Below are 26,590 nucleotides of genomic sequence, written 5' to 3' on the forward strand. Positions count from 1 at the left end.
ATGTTTTATTGCATGCACGAGTCCTAGGTTCCAGCTGGTTGGATCACCGGCCTCCCCTGAACAATAGTGCTACAGTTTAACGATGTATAAACAAAATGTGGTCATTATCAATTCAGCGAAATATTGTTTCATCATAACAAAGGAGTGAATTGGGCCAGAGTGATAGTACAACGGGGAGGGCGCTTGCCTTGCTCGCATCCAAGCATCACCTGAACCCCACCAGGAGTAATTACTGAGTACAGAGCTGGGAGTAACCTCTGACTGAATATGTCTGGGTGTGCACCCACTCCCCTCCAAAAACGGAACGAATAATCACAGGCAGCACAATAGAGGAATCTTAAATATTATGCTGTTAAAAGCCAGCTACCAAAGGCCCCATAGTATATGATTCTATTTCTCCAGAATAAGCAAATCTGCAGGCTCTCAACTATTTCGTGGTCGCTAGAGGTGGGAGAGAGAAGGACATTGGGTTTGACTGCTCACAGGTTGGGGGGTTCTTTTTGGGGTGACACAGATGTTCTGGGATTAGGGGTGGAGGTCACACAGCATTGTAAAGGTACTAAGCCCACAGAATAACATGTTGTGGTGAAATGATGCCAACTATGTTCAGTGACTTTTGCCTTTGTTTAAAAATCCAGACACAAGTTCTTATTCTTTCAACGACTCCAGGTCCCTCAGACCTTCCTTGTGGGCCACAGGAATGCTGCCGGTGAGTTGGCACAGAGATTCTGTGACAAAGAGGTCAGGAAACAGGCACAGAGGTTTGCCTGGTCACCTCGCCACACCCAGCGCCCTAAGCTTGGTGATTTCTCCTTGCCTTTCAAACCCAACTGTGGCCAGACCCCCTCCTGCTTGAGACAGTCTTTAATCTTGACAAGGTAAAACTGCACAAACAATGCCAGTAACATTGATTAACCTAGGGGCTGGAACAATAGCACAGTGGATGTAACCCTTGTACATCACTGGGTGTGACCCAAAAAGCAAAAGCAAAAGCAAAAGCAAAAAAAAAAAAACCAAAAAACAAAAAAACCACTAACCAACCTAATTTTCTGATGCCAGATTACTAATCCTTAGCGGAAAGGGCAATTTCAAGGCTGGCTGGTGCTTTGCACAGGTTTCAAAGATCTATTACTTTTGATTTTCTTTTTTGGTTTTAGGGTGCTCAGAGTTCACTCTTGGCAGAGTTTGGAACACCATAAATGGTATGAGGGATTGAAAGTGAATTGGCTGCGTAAAAGGCAAGAGCCCTACTTACTGTACTCTTTCTGGCTCCATATAACAGTGGCTTACTACAATTTTCTTAGATAAAACTGTAAGTCTTGGGGCCAGAGACAGAGACAGTGGGTAAGAGATTTCTAGCAGGCGGCTGACCTGGGTTCGATCCCCAGAATCCCATATGGTACCTTGAGCACAATCAGGAGTGATTCCTGAGTGCAGAGCCAGGAATAACCTCTGAGCATCACTGGGTGTGGCCCCAAAAAACGAAATAAAAAACCCCCAAAACAAAAATAGAAATTTTCCATTTTCCCCTCAAGATTGACAGAAATTTGATACTGTTGATAGTTTAAATCACCTTCAAATTTTATTTTATTATTGACAAAGTTATTCACATTTTAAGGACTGCTTTCAAATAATTTATTTGAAGCAAAATGCAAACCATGTTCTAGCATAATCAGTAGTAAGGATGTGTCTGTGGCACTCAGTTAAGAAAACATAATTAGGGGCCAGAGAGATAGTACAGTGGGTAGGGTGTTTGCCTGGTATGTGACCAACTCAGGTTTGATCCCTGGCATTCTATACAGTCTCTCAAGTACCACCAGGAGTAATTCCTGAGTGCAAAGCCAGGAGTAACGCCCGAGCACCCGCCAGGTGTAGCCCAAAACAAAAAAGAAAAGAAAAGAAAAAGATGAAAACAATTAGGTTTTTAGTTGGATTGATTTGAATAAAATCTGTCTGCTTGGAAAGGGGGAATTCCTTCTTTACGGAGCTTTAAGAATCAAAGTGCAAAGCAACTGATTAAAAAAAGATATAAAACTTCAAAGTTTCAAGATAGACTTAATTTTTCATGATTTTCCCAAAGCCAGTCATGATATTTATTTAACTTGTGGTCCTGGGGGTGTACCTGGAAGAAATACAATATATTAGGAGTCAGTTATATGAATTAGTCAGAAACACATTTTTAAAATTCAACTTTTAATTTTAAAGTATTTTGGCCATACCCAACAGCGCTCAGGGGCTAATCCTGTAGTAAGGAGTGACCCCTGAGAGTGCCTGGGAAACGTATGTAGTACCAGAGATTGAATCAGGGCCAGTCACAGACCAACATATTACATCCTGTATTATCTCTCTAGCCCCTGAATCAACATGGCAAAGGTATGATGGGAGAATAGAAACTATAACCCTCAAACAAATGGGATTCGCAAATGATTAAAATTATACCTCTCACTAAAATAATCCTTTATCTTTACAAAGCACTTTCCAATTTAGAAGCCATCTTCCCCAGAACCCAGGTGTGAATGGTGCTAACTTGATCAAGAATGAATACTCCAGTGGAGTTCATGCACAATTCAATCAGCCTAATCAGTGACTGAATAAACAGCAGTACTCTTACATTAAAAAAGAAAAAAAAGAATGAATACTTCAGGAGCCTGAGTAATAATACAGCAGGGAGGGTGCTTGCCATGCACAGGGCCAACCCAGGTTCGACCCCTGGCATCCCATCCCATAAAGTCTTCCATGCAGTGTCAGGAGTACACATATGAGCATCGCTAATGTGACCCAAAAACGAAATCAAAAATAGAATGAACACTCTATTTCCTAAACGAGATTAGCGATCCTGAGGGTGCATGGGTCGCTGTCACAGCAAATGGTGGAGCAGAAGCGCTTGCTGGCTGTGTGTTAGGCTGAGGCCGACTCCGAGGGCGATCTACCAGGCCACCCTGGCAAGCCCGCTGGCTGTAGACTGCCACCCAGGTGCAGCCTGGGTGAGGCTGGGCACAGCTGATGCAGGACTCAGTGACCACAAACACTGTCTGAGACCTGAGGAGAAAGCCAGCACACCTCACCTCAAGCCGCAGCCTGAGATGGGAGGCGGGGACAGGTGAGCCTGGCCAATCTGAGGTCGCACCAAGGAGCCGTCGCAGACTTAGGAATTCTGCATCTCCCACCCTTGCCTATGTCTGACAACCTCATGCCAACTGCTCCCCTCAAACTTGGAACAGAATTGGTTGTGACTAGCGAAAAGCGTGTTAGCTGCATTGGGGGAGCTCGTCTGCCTCAGAATCAAGGGATCTATCTGGCTGGGAGCAGCTCTTACCTGCTTCCACTCGTTGACACAGAAAATCCGGTAGGAGTCGTTGCCGTATTTGCCGATCCCGTGGAGCTCGATTGGGTACCGCCACTGCTTTGTCAGATACTCATCTGTGAACAGAAGAGCGCAGGCACCATCAGGCCTGCCTCGAGGAAGGCTTTTCCCCTCGCTGTGTGTGATGCTGGGGCTGCCCAGGCAGAACAGCAGAAAGGCCTGGAAGACATCCTGGCTAACAGCATCAGAGGGAACCATTCTTTCTCTGCAATCCCAGCAGCCCTGGAGTAGGAACCCCTCAGGTCTCTTCCTGACCACCCTGAGTCTCTGCTGAGCTCCCCAGATGGAAGTCATGTCCTCCAGGTCAACTGGACTTTCAGCTTCATGGACTTATTTTTAAAAAAATTTTTTTTTGCTTTTTGGGTCATACCCAGTGATGCTCAGGGGTTCCCCCTGGCTCATGCTCTCGAGAATTACTCCTGGTGGTGCTGGGGGGGGGGGGGCGGGAACCATATGGGATGCCAGGGATTGAACCTGGGTCTGCCACGTGCAAGGCAAACGCCCTACCCGCCGTACTATCCTCCGGCTCCAGCTTCACGGATTTCTTCCTCTGACTCAGTCCACCCAGCTGGATCCAATGGTGGGAAAACATTTACTGCCTGACAGAGAGCAGCTAGGACATTTGCCTGGTGTATTGATCCCACATGGTCCCCCCAAGCATTGCCGGGAGTTTATACCTGAATCCAGAGCCAGGAATAAGCCCAGAGCCCTAACAGGTGTGGCCCCAAAGCAAAACAAAAAACCCCAAACAAATGAAAAAGATTTCTTGCCCGAGTCAGTGGGAGGCCATGGTTTGCGCACAGAGACTGTTTTTTATAAGTGGCTGTGGTGCCAAAGACCTTCATTAATGTGGCATCTGAGGCAGGAACATCGACTGTCTGGCTTTTTTAAACAGCTGCAGGTCCACTGTGTACATAGGAAAGTACCTGAGAACTTGATGATGGTCTTTGCTCGAAGGTCGTAGAGACCAAGAGGCCTTAGAAGTTCTGATACCTCTCTCCAGTCTGCGGCTCTTGCTACCTCAGCCGAAGGATACTTTTCCAGAAACTCCCAAAGCACAGGGATGGCCATTCTCCCTAGGAAGTAAAGGCAGCTCTGTGATGACAAACTCCCAGACACACTGATTTCAGATCCAAGCGATTTCCCAAGTTAGGAATCTCACAGTGAGCTTTTGGATGTTTTGCCATTTTATTTTATTTACTTATTTTTTAACTGTCACTGTCCTCCCATTGTTCATTGATTTGCTCAAGTGGGCCCAATAACGTCTCCATTGGAGACTTTGTTGTTACTGTGTTTGGCATATCGAGCACATCACGGGTAGCTTGCCAGGCTCTGCCGGGTGGGCGAGATACTCTCGGTAGCTTGCCGGGCTCTCCGAGAGGGGCAGAGGAATCGAACTCGGGTCGGCCATGTTGGCTGCGTGCAAGGCAAACGCCCTACCGCTGTGCTATTTTATTTTTTGCTTTTTGGGTCACACCCGGCGATGCTCAGGGGTTACTCCTGGCTTTGCACTCAGGAATCACTCCTGGCGGTGCTCGGGGGACCATATGGGATGCTGGGAATCGAACCCTGGGTTGGCCGTGTGCAAGGCAAACACCCTACCCGCTGTGCTATTGCTCCAGCCCTCTTTTGCCATTTTAAACCATGGTTGAGAAAGCCATTACCTCAACCAATGACTACTTTTAGAATGAAAAACAAAACAAAATGAAACAAAACACCAACATTATGGGCTGGAGAGGTACCACAGCGGGTTAGGTACTTGCTTTGCACATGGCCAGCCTGGGTTTGATCCTTACACCACATACGATCCCTGAGCCCCATCAGGAATGAACCCTAAATGCAGAGCCAGGAGTAAGCCCTGAGCCCAGTTGGGTGTGGCCCCCTAGACCCAAACCAAAATCCCAACACCATTAATCTGCTTGGGTAACAGTTCAAAAACTTGTGGACACCTGCGCTAAACAGGATCATCAGGGCTAAACAATCCCATTAACAGCCTAACGGCCCACAGAACACAGATGTCAACCCCTTTCAAGAAAGCACTCATGGAAAGAAATGCTTCAGTACAGAGGGTGGGAGAAATGTCCAGGAAACTGATTCCCTAATCTGCAGGTAGGGAGTAAGTGCAAGTCTGCTCGGAGCGCTAAGAGCCTGTGGGGGTCACCTCCTCTGGCTTTCTCTCCTTGGTGAAGCATCTGAGGGCTGACAAGAAGGCCTGACGAGGTCAGAGACATGCCCCGGGCCTTCTCCTCAGCCCCATGCTTCTTCCTCATCGCACTGTCTCTCCCAAGATGAAGACGGAGATGATTCACACACCTGCGGTCCGATTGAGAAATATCGTTGCGATGAGGAGCTTCCACGGGTCGTGAAAAAGCGTTTCTTGGACAAGGTTAAAAGGTGACCGAGGAGGCGTCCACTTCTTAAAAGCTTTGCGTCGAGGGGGACTAGGAGCTGAACAAACGCACACCGTCAGCGCTCAACCCAACACCAGGGACAGATTTCAAATTGAACTTTTTCTTTTGCTTTTTGGGCCACACCTGGCGATGTTCGGGGGTTACTCCTGGCTCTGTGCTCAGGAATTACTCACTACCCCTGGCGCTCCTCAGGGGAACATATGGGATGCTATATCATGAAGATATTCCCATGTCATTAACTTTTTTCTTTTCTTTTTTTAAAATTCCATGCCAGAGATCGAACCCAGGGATGCTAGGGAGCGAATTCAGGTCAGCAGTGTGCAAGGCAGGCGCCCTCCCAGCTGTACTATCACTCCAGCCCCCTCAAATCGGACTTTCTGGTTAGGGAAGGAATACCTTCTTTCGTATATTTGCTGGAAAAATACAGGCTTGTTTTCCTTCTTTCTACTTGTGTCCGGGGGGCGACGGTCTCTGGAAATAAAACAGTGAATACTGTTTAGAGAGTCAACAATACTGTTTAGAGTTCTGTCCAGAGGTTCCCAAACTCATCTGACTATTGCTCCTGTTCAAAAACAAAATCAGTTCCCCTCGAGAAGTCGACCTTCTTTAGCACTAATGGCTTCTGAGGCCAGTACTCTCCCCGCAATCATTCCAGTAGCCCTGGGCTGGGGGAATTTCATTCACTCTGAACAACACTGGTGTAGTGGAAAGAAATATTTAGGGGTGCAAATAACAACCACAATATTACTGTTATGAATAGCATCTGTCACTGTCACTGTTCTCCCATTGTTCATCAATTTGCTCGAGCGGGCCCAGTAACTTCTCCATTTTGAGACTTATTGTTACTGTGTTTGGCATATAGAATACATCACTATATAAATATTACTATAGCACAGTGGTAGGACGTTTGCCTTGCATGCCGGCAGGGCCGAACCGAGTTCGATTCCTCCTCTCCTCTTGGAGAGCCTGGCAAGCTACTGAGAGCATCTCGTCCACTGGCAAAGCCTGGCAAGCTACCCGTGATGTATTTGCTAGCACTGTCCTTTCTTTGTTCATCGATTTTCTTGAGCGGGCACCAGTTATGTCTCCATCGTGAGACTTGTTGTTACTGTCTGTGGCATATCAAATACGTCACGGGTAGCTTGCCAGGCTTTGCCATGCGGGCGAGATACTCTCGGTAGCTTGCCGGGCTCTCCCAGAGCCATGCAAGGCAAAAGCCCTACCCTCTGTTCTATCGCTCCAGCCCTGCGACCCCTCCTGAAATATAACTATATAAAGCATTAATATATGCCAAAATTATAATATATATTACCATATTAAAGCATTAATATATGCCATGTTGCAACAATTAATATATATTATATATTTCTATACACATATTATTTCAGTGTCAGGGATCAAATCCAGGTCTAATGTAGGCAAGATGCGCACTTAAGCATTGAGTCACATCAACCACTTTAATCCCATGAATGACCCTGAACTAGATACCTTTTACCTCCACTTTACAGGTATAGAAATTGCGGTTCAGAGAAGTCAGTAACTTGCCCAACATCACAGAGTAAGTGTCCGAGTTGAAATTCAAATGCAGGTCACCTGAGACCTGTCTTTCACCAGTTCACTTGTTCTTAAGGATACAGTTAGTGTCATAGAATTGAGAAACTGGGAAGACTATGAACTATAAACTATTTACTTTGGGGGTTGTTCTGGGCCTCATCCAGCTCTGCTCTGGGTTGACTCCTGGCTCTGTGCTTAGGGATCACTCCTGGCGGGGCTCAGGGGACGATATGTGGTATAGGGGATTGGATCCAGTTTGGCCACACGAGAGGCCAAGTGTCCTTCCCGCTGCACTATTGCTCCAGCCCCACTAGAAACCATTTCGAATGATGACATACCTGTACAATACAATCATGGTGGGGGGAGGGGAGGATTTGTTTGGGGGCCATTACATGGCAGTGCCTGGGGCAGGGGGTGGGAGGAAATTACACTGTGCTAGGGGAAACTGTGTAGCATCAGAGATTAAACTCCAAATGATCCCGGCTGGGCTCCACTGAGCTACCTCATAAGCAGCCATTAAAATGTACCAGAGCGGGGCTGGAGCAATAGCACAGCGGGTAGGGTGTTTGCCTTGCACATGGTCGACCCAGGTTCGATTCCCAGCATCCCATATGGTCCCCCCGAGCACTGCCAAGAGTGATTTCTGTGTATATGAACCAGGAGTAACTCCTGTGGATTGCTGGGTGTGACCCAAAAAAGCAAAAAAAAAAAAAAAAAAAAGTACCGGAGCATGGGGGGAGAGGGTGGTGGTGGGTGGCAGGAAGGATAAAGGGGATATTGGTGGTGGGAAATGTACACTGGTACAGGAATGGGTGTGGGTACATTGTATGACTGAAACCCAATAAGGAATGTTTTGTAACTGTAACTCATGGTGATACAATTAAAAAAAAATTTTTTTAAAAAAGTACTAAACACTATATCATGAAGATATTCCCATGTCGGGGCGTTCTGGTCCTTCCTTCACGCCCTACCGAGGTCACCAGTTGCCCCCCACGAGTGGCTCTCCGGCACAGCCACGGCCGCAGAAGCACAAGGACTTAACGCAGAAAACCAGCAGCTTGGAGCAGAAAAGTGAATGGACTATGTGTTAAACCGCGCCATCATGCCTGCCCGGAGGGGAAAGGGTGTTGCCCCACTCGCCCTCTCCTCTCTGGACAGAAAGATGGCGGCCGCCAGGGAGCCTCGTGGATAGCAGGTTTGAGCCGGGGGTGGGGGCGGCAGAGACCTCATGGGAAGGGGGGCGTTCCGGTCCGTCCTTCATGCCCGACCGAGGTCACCAGCTGCCCCCCACGAGCGGCTCTCCGGCACAGCCACGACTCCAGAGCACAGAAACCAATCTCTTAACTATCTAACTTTTAGTAGAAATACTTCCAGGGTTAATAAGTAAAATAGCAGAAATCCAAAACCGCGCGGCCGCAATTGCATCATTTAATTCTTAAACCCATCTGTAGAAAGCAAATCATTTCACAACGCTTTTTCAGCATGTCTAATTTTGGGGGGGGGGTCGTAAACTCTAAATAATAATGGTGCATCTTTTATCAAAACAATGAATCTAGTCAAAGTAGATAGAGTATTAACTAGAACTCATCTGCCTCACAGGAATTGGGAGGGGTGGGAGGTGGGGTTCTATTGGGGTTTGCGGTAAAAAATAAGTATTTGTAAAGGGAAATGTGTTTGATATTTACATGACTGAGACCTAAACCTGAAAGCTCTGTAACTTTTCCCACAGTGATTCAATAAATAAATAAATTATATAAAAAAAAGATATTCCCATGTCATTAACTTTTTTCTTTTTTTTTTAATTCCATGCCAGAGATCGAACCCAGGACCTCACACATATAGGGCAAGTGCTCTACCACTGACAGACATCCGACCCAATGTCACTCACTTTGAACCGGAAAGAGCAAAAAGTTCGCGTCTGAGAAATAAAATGTAACACACGTTATATAAGAATGTTCTATGGGTGACACTGATACTGACTTTCATGCAGAGGATTCTCTAAAAAAAGGGGGAAAAAAAGTTCACATCTGATCCCAAGTTAAGAGTAGAAAACAATACAACGATTACATTGAAATCAATGATCTAATGGTTGTTGAGTGGTCAATTTTATTTTCTTAAATTTTCTAGATTTTCCAAATTTTCTGCAGTGATGACTTTTAAAATCATGTTTAAATTTTTAAACATAAAAAAAAGAGGGTGGTGGTGGAGGAGATTGGGGGTGTTCGGTAAAAATAAAACATAACCTAAAGGAAAGCTAAGATCTGGATCTTGGGAAACCTGAAATGGCCTATTGGGAAGTTGTTGATTTATCAAAGGACCCTTTGATCAGATGTTCAGGCTTGGATCACAGGCTTCCTCTGCCATGCCCTCTAAACTGGAATGGCAGTTAGTGCTACTCACGCAGCAGGAAGCAATCTCTTTCCCTTCTCATTTGCTTAGGGGACCCAGGGCCTCAGACCTACACAGCACGTGCAGAACCACTGGGCTGCAACACCCTTCCTTACTTTATAAAATTTACTTTCCTCTTTTTTTTTTGAACCACACCTGGCGCTGGGCCACTCCTGCTAGTGCTCAGGGGACCCTGCAAAGCATGTGGTCGGTCCAGCCTCCGAGCTGCCTCGCCAGCCCTACAGTGTTCTTCCTGTGAAAGTAGGACTAGCGAAAGTCATCATTTCCATTTTACAAAGGGAGAAACTAAGGCTTAGGCACTAAACAACCATCCCGAAAGGAGAGCAGTATTGGGGTCAGGGAGACAGTACAGCGGGTAGGAAGCTTGTTTTGCACAAGGTTGATCTGGGTTCAATTTGTGGCACCACACAGGGTCCCCCAAGCCCCATCAGAAATGATCCCTGATGCTGGAGGGCAGAGCCAGGAGTAAGCCCTGATCGCTACCTGGGATGGTCCCCAAAGCAAAATAAATACATGAGTAGCGAGAACAAAGCAAACTGCTTTCATTAGCTACTTGATCATTTTCCTGTAGGTTCCTCCAAACAATTATTATTAGTAGACAAGCAAGGCTCGGTTTACTTGGCAATTCTAATTGTGCAATGGAAGTCTCCACTATTCCATCCGACATCTATCAACCTGACAGACTTCATCTGAGAACTAGACTATTTTATGTATAAGAATGGGATCCTCCCATTGTAGTTGCAAAAGGATGTCTTTAATATTTAATTTGCCTATTATCCTAGCCACGAATCTACATAAGCTTCAAATTTTAAGTAGCTCAAAGTCTTTAAAGGACACATTTGAAAAAAACTTTTTTTCAGGCTGGGATGTAGGGATGCACACTTGGCAATGTTCAGGGCGTTCTCCTGGCTATGCTGTCAGGAATTAATCCTAGCAGTGCTTGGGTACCATATGGGATGCCAGATACAGAACCTGGGTCGGCAGCAAACAATGCAAGCACTCTATCTGCTGTACATATCGCTCAGGTCCCTGAAAAACTCTTAACCTGCTCCTCGGCACCTATGGCCATCTTCTGCTAAAGGAAAAGACATTCCAGGCACAGCAAAGACATCAAATCATGCATGTTACTGAGTAAGAATCAAGTCTAGGGGCTGGAGAGACAGTACAGTGGGTAGGGCATTTGCTTTGCACACAGCAAACCTGGGTTCGATCCCCGGCATACCTGAGTGTATGGTCCCCTGAGAACTGCCAGGAGTGATTTCTGAGTGCAGAGCCAATAACAACCCCTGAGCACTGCAAGGTGTGGGCCCTCCCGCATAAAAAAGAAAAGAATCACGTCTAACCCATACTCCACTGATTGGTCCGGGCTGTCTCCACACAGAACTTAAGTAAAACGACTTTTCTTCTTTAAAGGAGTTATTCATTATACTATAATGGCATAATGAATAACTAATACAGAGCTGCTCAAAAGGCCTCCTTTTTATCTCTTATTCACCAAGGTATTATAAAAGCAAAACTGCTAAGCTATGAACTCTGTATTAAGAGCAAAACTGCAAATAATAGATGAACTATGTGATTACAGTTCTGCATTATTTAGTGCTCTAAAGCATTGTAGAGCATATTGCATTATGATAGCGAATGACTCTGATGGATACAAAAATACACTTGAAGTCACAGGCTGAGTGTGAAAGACACCATTATTTGGAGGGGGAGGGAGGCCACACCCAGCAGTGCTCAGGGACCACTGCTGGTGGGCTTTGAGGACCCTGTGGGGTCCCAGGGATCACACCCAGGTCAGCTGTGTGCAAGGCAAGTGCCCTACCCATGGACTATGGCTTCAGCCCCAGAAGACACCAACTTTGATCCATGTACTGGGTTAAAGGAGGCTTCCCCAAACCTTCTCACACATAAAGCCTTTTCATTTCCCAATGTCTTAACTGGTGGAAAGATGTGAAGGAGGAAAGCACTGCTAGGGACAGTCTTGCTGCTGCACCAGGAGAATGATGGATTGTAAATGGCACAGCTCAACGTGGGAATTAAGGCGGTGACTAGTGGGTCCCTCTCTGCCGTAAGAAAGGGGCTGGAGGTCACTGAGGATCATCAGCTGGATCCCATATTTAACCCTATTTCCTTTTTTTTGTTGTTGTTGTTGGTTGGTTTTGGGCCACCCCCCGCAGTGCTCAGGGCTTACTCCTGGCTCTGCACTCAGGGGTCACTCCTGGTTGGCTTTGGGGACCATATGGGGTGTTGGGTATTGAACCCACGTGCAAGGCAAATGCCTTTCCCGCTGTGCTATTGCCCCTGACCCTATTCTTTCTATCCTCACATCATAATGGGGTACAGGCACATAATTCTTCTCCACCAGTCTGACCTCCGTATCACCTGTTTAACAGTACTTTCACACACAGAGTACCTGGAACTGTTTCCACAGGCGACTCTGTCTCCGTTGGTGAGCAACCGTTGTCCATTTCAAAGCCGCGGCTGAAACCGTCCATATGCAAATGCTCCTTCCTGCCCTCAGCTTCTACTTCTGTTCTTTCTTTTGATTCTAAAAAGGTATCCTCACACTTCTCAGTGCCTTCTGCTTCTTTGGTTGCAGCTAAATTGTTTATAATGCCAGATGTTATTAGCCCTGCTTGCAAATTTGATCCTGCACCCTGCAAGGTTGCTTTCTTAAGTCTCTGTTCCGTGCTGGTCACTGAGACGGCTGGTTTGTTGGCTGGGGCATCAGAAACGCAGGAAGTTTTATTCGGTTGACTGTCATGGCCAACAGGCCCACTTTGAGCCTCAGCTTCACTCTCTCCAGATGCTCTTTCTCCGTTACTTTGAGCAAAATCTGGAAGACTCTTCCTGCATCGCGTTTTCGTTTTCTTGATATCAACTGCGTTGCAAATAGTCTTCTTTCTTTCGGCCTGTCGAACCTTTCTGGAAACCGCCCCAGGTCCATCCTCCTTTTCTCTTAAGAGCAAATGAGTGGAAGTACAGTGGGACAGTTCTTGGCTCTCCTGCAGTTCCAAACTACCACTTGGCTGAGCAGACTCATCTTTTTTCCTTCGGTTTCGTGTTCTAAGGCTCCAGGTTGAATTGATCCTATTGTTTGCCAGCTGGGGTGTCAGAACTTCCTGGCAGTCTTCACATCTGGGCTGGCGGCTCTTTTTGGCAAGGACGGTAAAATCAAAATCTTCTGGTTTAAGAGAGGTCTCTTCGGTTTTGAGAAGATAATTAGTAAGTGATCTTTTGGATCTGAACTTCAGTCCCTGTGGGCTAGAAAACGATGTTAAAGAGAACTTATTGCTAGGAGAGTAACTTTTTAAAAAGAATCACCACATTTCAGATGGTCAGCTAATATTTGCCACAAGCTGCCATGGTCATTGCCATTTAAAATAAAAATTTATGATAAAATAGCAATTTAAAAATAGAGTCCGCTCTGATACTACAGAATACTTTCTCAAAAAAACAAAAGACAAAAAAACCTAAGTGCAACCATGGTATTAACCATTCTCAGTAGCAGCAATGTATGTACTCACCCACTTACCCTCAAATCACTTGTTATAACTAACGAGTGACAATGAAGTGACATAAAATCAATGACTCCATTATGATTTTATGGTAAAAACAGAAAAAAGATCAAAATGCCTCTTCTACTTTCCAGCTATCCAACTATCCTACCCCCTTTTTCTTGTGAAACAAGAGTTGTTATTTAACAAAACTTGCTTAGAAAGATGTGAGGAGAGAGGAAGAGAGAGAATACATGTTTAAGAGAGAACACGGCTGGGCTGGAAAGGTTGTACAGTGGGTAGGGCCCTTGCCTTGCACATGGCCAGCCAGGTTTGATCCCTGGCATTCCACAGCGTCTCCTGAGCCAATCAGAAGTGATTCCTGAGTGCAGAGCCAGGAGTAAGCCTTGAGTACCATTAGGTCTGGCCCGAAACTGGAGAAGGAGGGGGTGGGTGGAAGGCGGGGAGAGAGAGAAAGAGAGAGAGACAGAGACAGAGACAGAGAGAAAGACAGACAGAAACAAGTAGTGAGTCCAGGGAGAAGCAAGCCCCAACTGGCTTCTGAGAGAAGTCCTCATCATCATTTTTAGACAGAAATGATCTGGTATTTGTGCTCACCTGATGAAATATACTTCATATCGTCCCGCTGTTTTCCCAGATAACCTCTGCTTCACCACCCTTTCCCACCCACACGGGACAGGCTTAAGGGGCTCTGTTCCTGTAGTTCCGCCAAGCGGGCCAGTAGCAGGATTGACTGGTGCCTGCTGCAGGGGTACGCACTCTCCTGCTTCTCTGCCCTCTGATCCCACAGCGACATCTTCCTCACTGCAAACACAAATTACAAGAAATTTGTTCATTTAAAGTTTCTTTATGTAAATGAGCTTACTCGGGGTGGGGGGGGTGAAAGATGGGAGAGAGGGGCTGTGGCCCAAGGGAAAAAAAGGGGGGGGGAGTGAGAAATGAAATGAAAAAAAAAAAAATAAATAAAATTAAATTTTTTTCTCTGTTTATTCCATTTCAGTCTGGGACAGAGCAGGAAAGGCTTAGACTATTCTAAAGGGGAGAATAAGATCAGTGTGGACTCATTTTGTGGGTCCTACTTATATAGTAATAGCATTTATAAAAAAAAAATCCTGTTTCTTTGAGATTTTGCTTCTGGCTTTCTAAAAATTTCCTTCCCCCAAAAAGGGCTGGGATCTTGGCACAATGAAAAGCTCAAGGTATCTGCAACATTCACTGTTAATCACTGCATGGGACTATTTTAAAGATTTTTGTTAACACTGGGCATCTGTTCAAGATCAGGAATGAGCCAACAGTTTAGTCTTAAGCCTGGGATCAACAGAACTCAAAGGAATCAGTGAAACAACTTCCTCCTCCTCAAATAAGGGGTAAAAATTTTATATGTAAGTACATTTTTTTTTTCTGGGGGAGAGTATCTGTCACTTTTATCATGAATAGTAAACCTCTAAAGGTAAATCGTTTCTGATTCAGATTTCTCAGATCTCCTTCATTCCTGATCTTCAGGATAACCATGTGAAGTAGAAGGTGAGAAAGGTGTATCCTCATTTTACTGATAAAATTGAGTGAAAGAAAGATTAAGTTACTTGCAGCTAGATTTCTCCAGACTGATCTACTTTTGAAAAACCTCATGAGCATAGTTTAACTACTTGTCAAACAGTTTAGAAGTTCGCTGGGTCTATAGAGGCGCCTGATCCATTTCTTTGGGGTTTTGCTTCTTCAGGAACACGAAGCAGTGGCTAGTCACTAGATTTGGAGGATCTGGGTGGGTCTTAAGAAATCATGCAGCTGAAAGTTTTGGAATTAAGGAAAAAGAAACCTGGTTAAAACAAACAAAAAATATTGCACAAATGTTGGAAGTTCACAGACTGGGTTGAAATGCCAGCGCTAGCTGGCTCTGCTGAGCTGTGCTGCCAAAAGAAAATAAAACTCTCAAAGCCTCATCTTGCCATCTGTTGGGGGAAAAAAAGAGGGGGGTATACCTCTTTTAAGGCAGTTCTCTGGATTACAGTTTTGGGGGGAGGGAAGTAAATTATCTTAGTCCCATCTCGCTTATGTAACACAAGCATTCAACAAATGACATTTTGGGGGCTCCCCTGGCTGCTCAATTACGGTATCTCTTCTACGGTAACCCGAGGACCTTCCAACGCAAGTGGACTTCTCTTTGCACTCCAGAATCTCGCTGATCCTTCCAGCTGCCTGGCACACCAGGGAAGGAAGTGGGGAGCACCCCGGGGCTGAACCCCTAGGACGTCGACAGTGTAAGTCAGAAAGGCTCACTCCCACTGTACTAGGTGGTAAAACTGGGGCCCGAAAGGGAATATAACTTGCCGGAGGTCACACGGCTGCTCCGGGGCTCGGCGATCACTGGAGGAGGAGGCAGAGGGGGCAGCTTCGCGGTGCCCCACGCCGGGGGTCTCCATCCCAACCGCGCCGGGAAGCGGGATCCGGCGGCAGCAGGCGCCGCGGGGGTGTGGCACCCAGAACGTGGAGAGGAGTAAGAGGAGAGAAAAGAAAATATCATAACATGACCTCACAACGTCAGGCTGAAACCCAAGTTGCAAGAACGGGAAGTCCAGTTCTCCAGCAGCCTGACGCCCCCCCCCCCCCCCCCCCCCGCCACCTCGGGACTCAGCCCGCCTTTTCGACAGTTCAGCCAATCAAATGTCCGCCCTAGGAAGACGCCCCGCCCCACCATCGCGTTTCGACCAATCGCGCGCGCTCTCCGTGCGCAGCCTCTCGGCGCTCGGCGCCTCGGTTTGAGCACACGCGCAGTGGGAACGGCCGGACGCGCGCGTCTCACTGCGCATGTGCGTTGCCCCGGGTAGCGCAGGTAGCCCAAGCGGCGCGGCGAGTGGGCCGGTGCCCGACCGGGAGGAGGGGCCGGCGGCGTGAGGGGACGCGCCATGAGGGCCGTGTTGACGTGGAGAGATAAAGCCGAGCAGTGGTGAGGAGCCGGGCCGCCGGGGAGGAGCGGGGGGCCGACGCCGGGCGGGATAGCGGCGGGTTGCCAGGGGCAACGGGCCTGAGGCCTGGGCTGGAGCCGCTGACCGCTCGCGGCCCGGCCACTCGCCTGAGGAAAGACCGTTTGCCTGAGGAAAGACCGTTTGCCTGAGGAAAGACCGTTTGCCTGTGGAAACTGAGGCCCGGGGAGGGAGGGGGGCAGAGGGAGGGGGGCCGAGGGGCCTGAGGTAGTGCGCGGAGGTGATCGGCCTCTGCGCGCTTCCACACCATAAACCACGCCCCCTTTCCCGAGGGCCTTGTCGTCTTCTTTTTTTCTTTCTTTTTTTCGGGTTTTGGGGCCACACCCGGCGATGCTCCTGGCTCTGCCCTCGGGGATCCCGCCTGGCGGATCGCGGGTCCCGGGGATCGAACCCTCCAGGTGCGAGGCCAACGCTCTCCCCGCTGTCGCATCCTGGACGCGGTCTCCTCTCCTCTGGCTTCCGCGCCAGTGTGACTTTACCCAGGGAGACCCCTCTCTGTCGCTTGCTGTCCGCCAGGCAGCTGACAGTGAGGCTGGAAATACCTGACGGGGAGGAACCCGATGGATGAAGTTAGTGAATTGCCGCCAGGGTGTCTCAGGACGCGCGGCAAGACGAGCCGCAAAATCTAGTATCTGCGGGGCTCACGACCTGGACTGGAAAGGCCAGTTTGATGATGTTTCGCAGTTTGTGATTCCGAAAGTCCCGTTTCATCTTTTTTTCCTTTGTGTTTTTGGGTCGCACCCACACCCAGGGGTGTTCAGGGCTTACTCCTGGCTCAGTGCTGGGAGATCACTTCCTGCAGTGATTGGGGGGGGGGCATGAGTTGGCCCCAGGATCGAACCTCATGCAAGGTGAGTGCCTTAGCCCAGTGTACTGTCCCTGTGGTCCTCGGTTTACTATCTCTGACAGGTCCTCAATGTGAGGCTGCTATAGGAGGAGAGGGAAGTTTGGAGCGGAAAGTTGGAATAGGAGCTTGTTGTTTCCACCCCCTGCCTCAGTCTGGTATTGCTTTACCTCCAGGAATGGTGCACCTCAAGAAATCTATCACACAGTGATGCACTTTGGGAAATACTGATGGAGTGGAATGAATGTTCTCTGCCTGGCTTAAACGGTCTCTTCAGTTTTGTTTGTGTGGCTGGGTTAGGATAGTTGTTCTAGCTCTTTTTCCTTAGGTATTTCAACATCGATATTTTCCCCTCAAATCTTGTGTTGAAATCCCAAATGTCCTTTAAGGCTGTCATCAAAGATGCTTGCTGTCTCTTGTAGTCTGCAAGAGTAATAACTAAAAGTATGTGCTGGCACTGGCTTAGAGCTTTTTACCTTTTCTCTCATTGCAACCCCACAGCATTCCTGATGACCTCTTTTATATGCAAGGGAATTGAACCACAGAGAGGGTAAATAATTTGCCCTGGTTACACAGTGTGTAAGTGGTGGAGCCAGTGCTCTTAACCTCTACATTTTCTCCATGTTACAGAGGCTGCAGGGCTGGAGTGATAGCACAGCGGGGAGGGCGTTTGCCTTGCACACGGCTGACCCGGGTTCGATTTCTCCATCCCTCTCAGAGAGCCCCGCAAGCTACCGAGAGTATGTCATCTGCACGGCAGAGCCTGGCAAGCTCCCCGTGGAGTATTCGATATGCCAAAAGCAGTAACAACAAATCTCACAATTTGTTGTGAGAAGTTACTGGTGCCCGCTTGAGCAAATCGATGAACAATGGGAGGACAGTGCTACAGCACTACAGAGGCTGCAAACTCGAATGCCACATAATGGATATATGGGAAATGTTTATTTGCATTTTATTTATTTTTTATTCATACAATTTATGGGTTTTGGGCTACACCATTTATTTTCCTTTTGGGGGTCATACCCAGTGATGCACAGGGGTTCCTCCTGGCTCTGCACTCAGAATTATCGCTGCCGGTGCTCGGGGGACCATACGGGATGCTGGGAATTGAACCCGGGTCGGCTGCATGCAAGGCAAACACCCTACCTGCTGCGCTATAGCACAGCGGTAGGGCATTTGCCTTGCACGCAGCCAACATGACCGACCCGAGTTCGATTCTTCCACCCCTCTCGGAGAGCCCGGCAAGCTACCGAGAGTATTCTGCCCGCACGGCAAAGCCTGGCAAGCTACCCGTGACGTATTCAATATGCCAAACACAGTAACAACAAGTCTCACAATGAGATATTACTGGGCCCGCTCGAGCAAATTGATGAACAGCGGGAGGACCGTGACCGTGACCGGGCTATACCATCAGTGTTCAAGTCTTACTTCCGACTCTGTGCTCAGGGATCACTTCTGGCAGTGTCAGGGGACCATATAGGATACTGGGAATTGAGCCCAGGTCAGCTGGGGACAAGATAAGTGCCCTACCCACCATACTATCTCTCCAATTCTATTTGCATCTTAAACACAAGCAATTTTCCATTCTACATAACAGTTTTATCAAACACATCTCTACCAGGGCGGTGTCTTTTACTTATACTTCCCTCATGTTCCCTCTGGGAATCCCCAGAGAACTGTCTCTATTACCTTGGCTTATGATGTGATACCAAGGTTTGTGCTCATGGTCCTAAGCTTGTTGAGCTTTAAGTCTCCAAACTATCTTCTGCCCCCCTTTTCTTCTACTTTTAAGATAAATTTAGACAAAAAGTTTTTTTTTTTTTTTAAGCCCTAACTCTTAAAGTCTTTTAAATCCCCACAGCACAAGGTCCTGATACAACTGCCAACTGCTTGTTGGTTGTCAGTGTCAGAGTCACAGAGTGGTGATGAGCCCGGCCAGTTGCAGCGCTCATGTGCTTCCTCTAAGGGGCAGCTGCTGCTCACTTCCTGCCAATTACACCCATGTCAAAATTTGGCCTAGCATGCTCAGATCTTCCTACTTTCACCAGAAGCTAGGAATCTGGATTTTTATGAGAAGTGTCCTAATTTCAGAATGTTGGCACCTAATCTAAAAAAACAAAATCAAACACCATGTGGGCCAAACCAAACATTTGCTGGCCAAATACAGTCTGATTAGTATCCAGTTTTTAACCCATGGCATAGAATTTTGCTCATTCCTCTCTTGTGCTGCTTGAATCTGTCTAATGTCTGAGTTATTTGTGAATCTGTTTATTCTGCAGGCTTTCAACCCCTGGAAAATTTTATTTATTACTCCTTGATTATTCCAGCGCTTAATAAAATCAGAGGTTGTCATGACCTATTTGTGATTCATGAATTAATGAATAAGTGAATGAATGATGAATAAAGATTGGTTTTTTTGGTTATGGATATATTTTGGTTTGACATAGCCTATTAGAATAGGGACTGGACTGGAGAAATAGTGCAAGAGTTAAGGAATTTGTCTTACATTTGGTTCAATCCCAGGCACTGCATATTGTTCCACAAGCACTGCCAGGATCCTGAATCCTGAGCTAGAAGTAAGCCTTGAACATTATTGGCGAGGTCCAAAAAACAAATTAAAAAAGTAAATAAATACAATAAGAACCATAGGAGTTCTCTAAACGTGAGCTGTTAAACTTTTTTTGCTTGCAATTCATTTTCACTTGATAATTTTGATTTGTTTTGTTTTTGGACCATAAGTGGGAGTACTCAGGAATTAATTACTCCTGATGGGGCTCAGGGTACCATATGTGTGCTGGGGATTGAACTCAGGCTGGCCACGTGCAAGGTAAGTGTCCTACTCATTATGATATTTCCTCTGTCCTTATCTTCAAACATTTTTTTCAGGGTGTTTTCCCAAGTGGTACTTAGAGAGCTAAGGCACCACTCCTGTCAATACTACGCTAACAGAGCTGGCAGTTTGATGCTAGGACCAAAGAATATAGTGCTCCTTGGGCCTTGTATTTCTAGGACCTGCCAAGGCTACCCTGGAGGTGGTTGGTGACTTCTAGGACCACACCTGGCACACCTGATGATGCTTTGGGGGCCTCCTAGTGTGCTTGTGAGGCCACGTGGTTGGTATCGAACTACTGTACTATTTCCTAACCCCAAAACAATATTTTAAGATTTTGTTTTTGTGCCGGGCTGGAGCAATAGCACAGTGTTAGGACGTTTGCCTTGCACCCGGCGTTTGCCTGCCGACCCAGGTTCGATTTCTCTGCCCCACTTGGAGAGCCTGGCAAGCTACCGAGAGTATCTTGCCTACATGGCAAAGCATGGCATGTTCCCTGTGGCATAGTTAATATGCCAAAAACAGTAACAATAAGTCTCACCATGGAGACATTACTGGGCCTGCTCGAGCAAATTGATGAACAATGGGAGGACAGTGCTGCAATGTTTTTGTCCCTCCCTCCTACCCCTCCACATTCAATTCCATAATCTCTTTTTTTTCTGCTTTTTTGGGTCACACCCAGCAATGCTCAGGGCCAATTACAGGGTTACTCCTGGCTCTGCACTCAGGAATTACCACTGGCGGTGCTGGGGGGACCATATAGGATGCTGGGGATTGAGCCCAGGTCAGCCGCATGCAACGCAAAGGCCCTACCCACTGTACTATTGCTCCAGCCCCTCAATCCCATAATCTCTTATGGAGTTGCCACCCATAGTTTAACAAGCTAGGCAGCTAGTCTAGACCATCAATCCTGATGGTAAGCTAAGGTTGCCTGCCTGCCTGCCTGTCTGCCTTCCTTCCTTCCTTCCTTCCTTCCTTCCTTCCTTCCTTCCTTCCTTTTCTCAGGGCTTATTCCTGGCTTTGTGCTCAGGGACCATTCCTGGCAGGGCTCCGAGGACCATATGGGGTGCTGGGAATCAATAGTTACTGAAAAACAGAACTGATAAAGTTTGATGTCCAAAAAATAGTCTTTTACCACTTGAACCTGCCTGTCCCCAGTTGCCCTTTTACATCCACTGTAACCCTCACCTAGCAGTAGAAAGCTCTCGAGTCCTGCTGTTGTGATCATATGCTATTCTGCTTCTTATAAACCTAGGTGTCTCCTAATTCCCACCCATATCAAATTGTGCCTTTAGCTAGGTGGTCCTACTCAGAACCTTCCCCTGAGCCCCAAGACATATTAATATTTAAGTTTATACTCTGTTCAATCATTTATGTTTAGCTAGAAGTTCCATTTTCCTACCCAAAATTCGCATCCTAATTTGTCTTTTTTTCCCTTTTTTTCTAATTTGTCTTTTATTCTCATTTTCTCCCTTAAAAGAACCACTCCAGGTTCATTTCAACCATGATTCCTTCTTTGGTGCTTATTTTGGATCTACCTTATTCCAGTCAGGCCAGCAATTTCCCTAACCTTCCATTGACATGAATATTACTGAGTAATTGCAGCAGGCTGGAGAATGTTTATGTGTATTACCCTACTTAATCATTGTTAACCTATGAGGTTGAATTTGTGACCCCATTTGCAAATAAAGAAAGCAAGACCTGCTCAAGTTTTCGAAGTGAGGCTATGAGGTTTGACGTCAGAATCAGGGTTGGACAAAGAGGAAGAGGCAGAGGCGCAGGGCTGCTTTGTCTCCCAAGGTCCCAGAAGATGCCTGGGGGGCTTACAGGGAGAAATCCAAGTCCCGGGTTCGAGTACCGGCGGATGAACTGACCTGGGTGGGGGAGAAGTTCCTCCCAGGATGGGAGAAGCATGCTGAAAGTAGACTATAGACCAAACATGATTGCCACTCAATGCCTCTTTTGCAAACCACAACACCCAAGAGGAGAGAGAGAACAAAAGGGAATGCCCTGCCACAGAGGCGGGGTGGGTTGGGGGGATGGGGGGTAGGAGGGATACTGGGTTCCATGGTGATGGGAAATGGGTACTGGTGGAGGGATGGGTATTTGATCATTGTATAATTGAAACCCAAGCACAAAAATTTGTAAGTCTACAACTGTACCTCATGGTGTCTCACTAATAAAAATAAAAAAAAAAATCAGGGTTGGCTGCATGCAAGTCAAACACCCTACACTCTACCACATTCTTTTTTTTTTTTTTTTTTTTTTTTTGCTTTTTGGGTCCCACCTGGCAATGCGCAGGGGTTACTCCTGGCTCTGCACTCAGTAATCACTCCTGGCGATGCTCGGGGGACCATATGGGATGCTGGGAATCAAACTCAGGTTGGCTGCGTGCAAGGCAAATGCCCTACCCGCTGTGCTATAGCTCCAGTCCCCTCCCGCCCCACATTCTTAAAGATAAAAGAGAAATATTCTTCATAATTTTCAATAAGTTCCTCGTCTCACAGTCACTTTACTCAGAGCTATCTGTATTTGGGAAGAGGAATGGACTTTAGGTTGTTTGAATGTCTTATCCTGAAATGACCTCCGTGAATGTTAGTGCCCAGTCAAGCCATTATCTCATACTTTTTTCCACAACTTGTAATCAGGACAAAGGTAGGCTTTTCAGAAGTTTCCTTCATTTTTGCCACAGGGTTCTTAACAGTAAGCAAAGCCATTGTCTGGCTTACTTCAGCCTTTGTGGAGGCCTGTCAGGGCCCAGGAGATATATTCCAGCAGAGCAAAATGTAGACATTTTTCTTTTTCTTTTTTCTTTCTTTTTTTTTTCTTTTTCGTTTACCCTGTAATTGAGGAAAAAAAGAATATTTAAGCTGAGCTTTTTTCATACCTCATGGCTGGCAGCCCCCACATCTCTTTCTCCCTGCTTCTGGACACCGAAGGGGACCGTCTTCTTGTAGGTGAAAGGTGCCGCCCTTTCTAGAAGCCCCACTTGCCCTGCTTGTTCATTCCCTCCGGCCACCAGCCCAACCATCTGTTGCTCCCCGCCTCTGGACACCTGAGGGGACTGTCCTCTGCAGGTAAGAAGAGGTACAGCCCCCATCCAGAAACCCCACCTGGCCACGTCATGTGGTTACCAGACACTCCCATTCATCACTCCCCACCTCTGGATATTGAAGGGGACCATTTCTCTGAAGGTGAGAGGCACCACCGCCATCCACCCCACTCTCAGCCCCATGGCTCCCAGTCTTCCATCTGTCCTTCCTGCCTCTGGACACTGAAGAGACTAGCCCCCCTGTAGGCCAAAAAGGAAAAGACAATGACATTGAAAGTTGCCATGTAACCCTAACATGGAACTCCAAACTACAAGCCATCAATAATACATGTGATTTACATAGTTCTGGCTGAGAAGGAAGAGAGAGTAATGCTCAACTGAATCACTCAGAGAACTCTCTCAGGAAGGTGTGGTGGGTTATAGAGGTTTATTCCCATGTGGTACTGTAGCACTGTCACACTTTTCTCCGGTTGTTTATTGATTTGCTTGAACGGGCCCGGTAACATTGTGAGACTTGTTGTTGCTATGTTTGGCATATTGAATATGTCACGGGTAGCTTGCCAGGCTTTGCCATGCAGGCAAGATACTCTTGGTAGCTTGTCGGGCTCTCTGAGAGTGGTGGAGGAATCAAACTCGGGTCGGCCGCATGCAAGGCAAACACCCTACCCGCTGTGCTATCGCTCCAGCCCATGTGGCATCAGACACAATAGGAACAGCATCGTAACACACTTAGCTTAGTAACTGAAAATAATAGCCTGACATCCCGACTAGTATTAACCAACTCTATAACTTCTCAGAAAAGGACTTTAGGGGCTAGTTGAGATTGGTAGGACAGGGAGTAGGATGCTTGCCTTGTATGCAGCAGATGTGGGCTTGATCCCCAGCACCCCTGTAGTCTAGTCCCCTGAACCCCAAGCAGGAGTGATCCCTGATCATAGAGCCAGGACACACTCCGAGCACTGTGGGGTATGTCCAGAAAAAACTCATAACAAATCAGAAAAGGACTTCGGGTATGCCATGCTGAGAATGTTTAGTGAGCTCAAAGAAATAATGGTCCAGGGACAAGAAAACAGATCAGAAATGAGAAAATGACAATCAGAAGTTACAGAACTAAAGGGTTTGGTAGGTTAAGTAAATTCTTGGAAGACCTTAGCAGTAGAGTAAGAGTAGCTGAGGATGAAATTTGTGGTCTACGAGACAAGATGCAGGAAATTTCTAGTAAACAACTGAAGAAGAAAAAAGTCTGAAAATGAATGAACTACACAACTATGGAATGAGCTTAAGAGGAACAATATAAGAGTCACTGGACTCCCTGAGGTACAGGAAGGAGAATTCCATGAAAAACTGTTAGTCAAAAAATGAGAAGTTCCCAGAGCTGATAAGTACATGGATCTAGATTCAGGAGGCCTGATGGATCCCAGCCACAAAAGACCCAGATAAAAATACTCTGAGAGACATCATCATAACCAAAATGACTGTAGTCAGTGATAGAGATTGGATATTGAAAGCAACAAGATAAAGGAAGGAAATTACATATAAATGAGTTTCCTTGAGATTCACAGCAGATCAAATGAGATGTTATAGGCTAGAAAAAAAAATGAGATATAATTTAAAAGTTCAATGATATGAACATCTCACTAAGAACACTCAGCTAGACTATCATTCAGATTTAAAGAACTCTATAAAACTTCATTGGTAAACATCAGCTCAGGAACTTCATAGCCTCAAAACCAGCTATGTAAGAGTTGCATATTTAAGAAGTGGCTACTTTAACACAGGTCAAATTTCACGTATACACAGAACTCATGGTGATAGCAACAAATTCCTTTATCTCAGTAATCTCATTCAAAGTCAATGGCCGAAACTAACTAGTCAGTTGATAACTTTGAAAACTCTTTATGCCACAAATTGGAGAACCTAGAAGAAATTGATAGGTTTTGACTCCTATAACTTTAGACTCTTATAGCTCCTATAAAATAAAAGCTGAATCAAGAGGAAACAGCACCTGAACAGACCTGGGAATCAATTTATCAAAAGAGGTGGAAGACTTAAAAAGAAAATTATGAAACACTTCTAAAAGGAGAAAAAATAGGACATGAGGAAATAGAAACTCACCCCCTGTTCATGGATTGGAAGGATCAATATTGACAAAATGACAATCTTGTCAAGGCATTATAAAAATTTACTGCAGTCCCTATAAAAAATGCCCATGACATTGAAAAATTTTTTTTGCTTTAAATAAACATCGTGATTACAAAGTTGTTCACAGAACAGTTGTTTCGAGTATTCAATATTTAAACACCAGTCCCACCACCAATGTGCCTTCACTTCTTCCAGTGTCTTTAGTTCCTCACCCCGCTCCCTAGCTAGCCTGCTTCCTTAGCAGGCACAATTAATTTCCTTTATATTACTTATTACAACATATATCTTGTAATGGTGTTGCTAAAGTCACGAACTGAAGATTTACTGAGCTGTTAGCTGCGAGTTGGGCCTTCTGTGTTACTGTTATTCACTCATGGGACTTCGTGAGCGTCTACACAATTTTCCCATCTAAATTTCTTTCTTCTTCTGGGCTGTCAGCTCTGTGAAGTTTGGAGGTGTTGCACAGTTGAATATGTGGCTGTTCAGTTCAGGAGCTTTGAAGCTGAGATCAACTGCAGTTGTCTCTGGCCTGTAGCAGATCATCCTGAAGTTGGGCCTATTCTCTGGCAGTGGCAGGGACCAGATGTCAGTGGGTGGAGGACTGGGCCTTTGGCAGAGTGAGACTCAGTCAGCCTGATCCCACCTAGGGTCCAGAGATCTTGGCTCTGTGGCGACGGGGCTTTCCTGAGGTTACCCATGACAGTTTTAAAAGATATAGATGAAACACTGTTGAGATTTATATGGAGTAATAACATCTCTTCCTCCTCCCCCATATTGAATAGCCAAAACACTTGGAAAAAATATGGGAGACATTTCTCTCCCCAATTTCAAACTATATTATAAAGCTATAGTTATTAAAAACAGTATGATAATGGAATAGGGACAGGTTCTCAGACTAATGAAATAGAATAAAGAGTCCAGAAACAGATCCTCAGGTGTTTGGACAAATGTCTTTGACAAAGGAGAGAAAAATGGGAAGTAGAATAAAAAGAGTGTCTTCAGTAAATTGAGCTAGGAAAACTGTTCACATGCATAAAATGAACTCAGACCCCTAATACCCTACACAAAAGTCAAATCAGAATGTGATTAAAGACCTTGGTATCAGGGCCAAAGTCAATAGACAGCAGGTAGGGTGCTTGCTTTGTACACTGTGAGCTCGGGTTTAATTACTGGAATCCTGTGTAGTCCTCTGAGCCCCTCCGGAAGTGACCCAAGTGCAGAGCCAGGAGTAAGTCCTAAGCCCCATCAGGTGTGGATCCAAGAGCAAAAACAAAAAACTAAAACAACACAAAACCAAAAAATCCCCCACAAACAACAAACAAAACAAAAAGAAACCCTAAATAAAAAAAATTTTGGTATCAGACCTGAACCCATAAATTATATAACACATAAGTAGAACACATCACAATGTTGAATCTAGTCACATCCTCAGTGATCCAATTATGGTCAAGCAAAAAGCAAAGATAGACAAAGAGATCTACTTTT

At 46.1% G+C, this 26,590-nt stretch overlaps 2 protein-coding genes across 4 annotated transcripts in view; one reads left to right on the forward strand and one right to left on the reverse strand.

The window, feature by feature from the left end:
• Nucleotides 1-1,611: 1,611 nt before the first annotated feature.
• On the reverse strand, nt 1,612-16,063 carry MBD4 (methyl-CpG binding domain 4, DNA glycosylase). The gene is made up of 9 exons (XM_056129286.1): nt 15,949-16,063; nt 15,545-15,620; nt 13,854-14,060; nt 12,152-13,002; nt 6,172-6,246; nt 5,678-5,812; nt 4,291-4,440; nt 3,317-3,420; nt 1,612-2,122 (listed from the first exon to the last, which is right to left on the reverse strand). The coding sequence occupies exons 1-9, from the start codon at nt 16,061-16,063 to the stop codon at nt 2,045-2,047; spliced, it is 1,791 nt and encodes a 596-aa protein (XP_055985261.1). The 3' UTR covers nt 1,612-2,044.
• Nucleotides 16,054-26,590, forward strand: part of IFT122 (intraflagellar transport 122) — a 72,876-nt gene continuing 62,339 nt past the window's right edge. For all 3 annotated transcript variants that reach the window (XM_056128994.1, XM_056128991.1, XM_056128992.1), the window contains exon 1: nt 16,054-16,200. In XM_056128994.1, coding sequence (XP_055984969.1) covers nt 16,160-16,200 — 41 coding nt within the window. In that variant the 5' untranslated portion in view covers nt 16,054-16,159. The remainder of the gene's footprint in view (nt 16,201-26,590) is intronic.

The sequence above is a fragment of the Sorex fumeus genome, unplaced genomic scaffold (genome assembly GCF_029834395.1).
Source record: "Sorex fumeus unplaced genomic scaffold, SorFum_2.1 ptg000072l, whole genome shotgun sequence".
Taxonomy (NCBI): Eukaryota; Metazoa; Chordata; class Mammalia; order Eulipotyphla; family Soricidae; genus Sorex; species Sorex fumeus.

What these genes read in the sequence shown, in the direction of transcription:
- MBD4 (XM_056129286.1), bottom strand. Translation starts at nt 16,063, where the DNA reads ATGCGCAGTGAGACGCGCGCGTCCGGCCGTTCCCACTGCGCGTGTGCT. An exon ending in TATGAAGTATATTTCATCAG is followed by an intron (nt 13,003 to 13,853) that starts GTGAGCACAAAT and finishes ATCGTTTTCTAG; the next exon opens with CCCACAGGGACTGAAGTTCA. An exon ending in ATTTCTCAATCGGACCGCAG is followed by an intron (nt 4,441 to 5,677) that starts GTGTGTGAATCA and finishes TTTACTTCCTAG; the next exon opens with GGAGAATGGCCATCCCTGTG.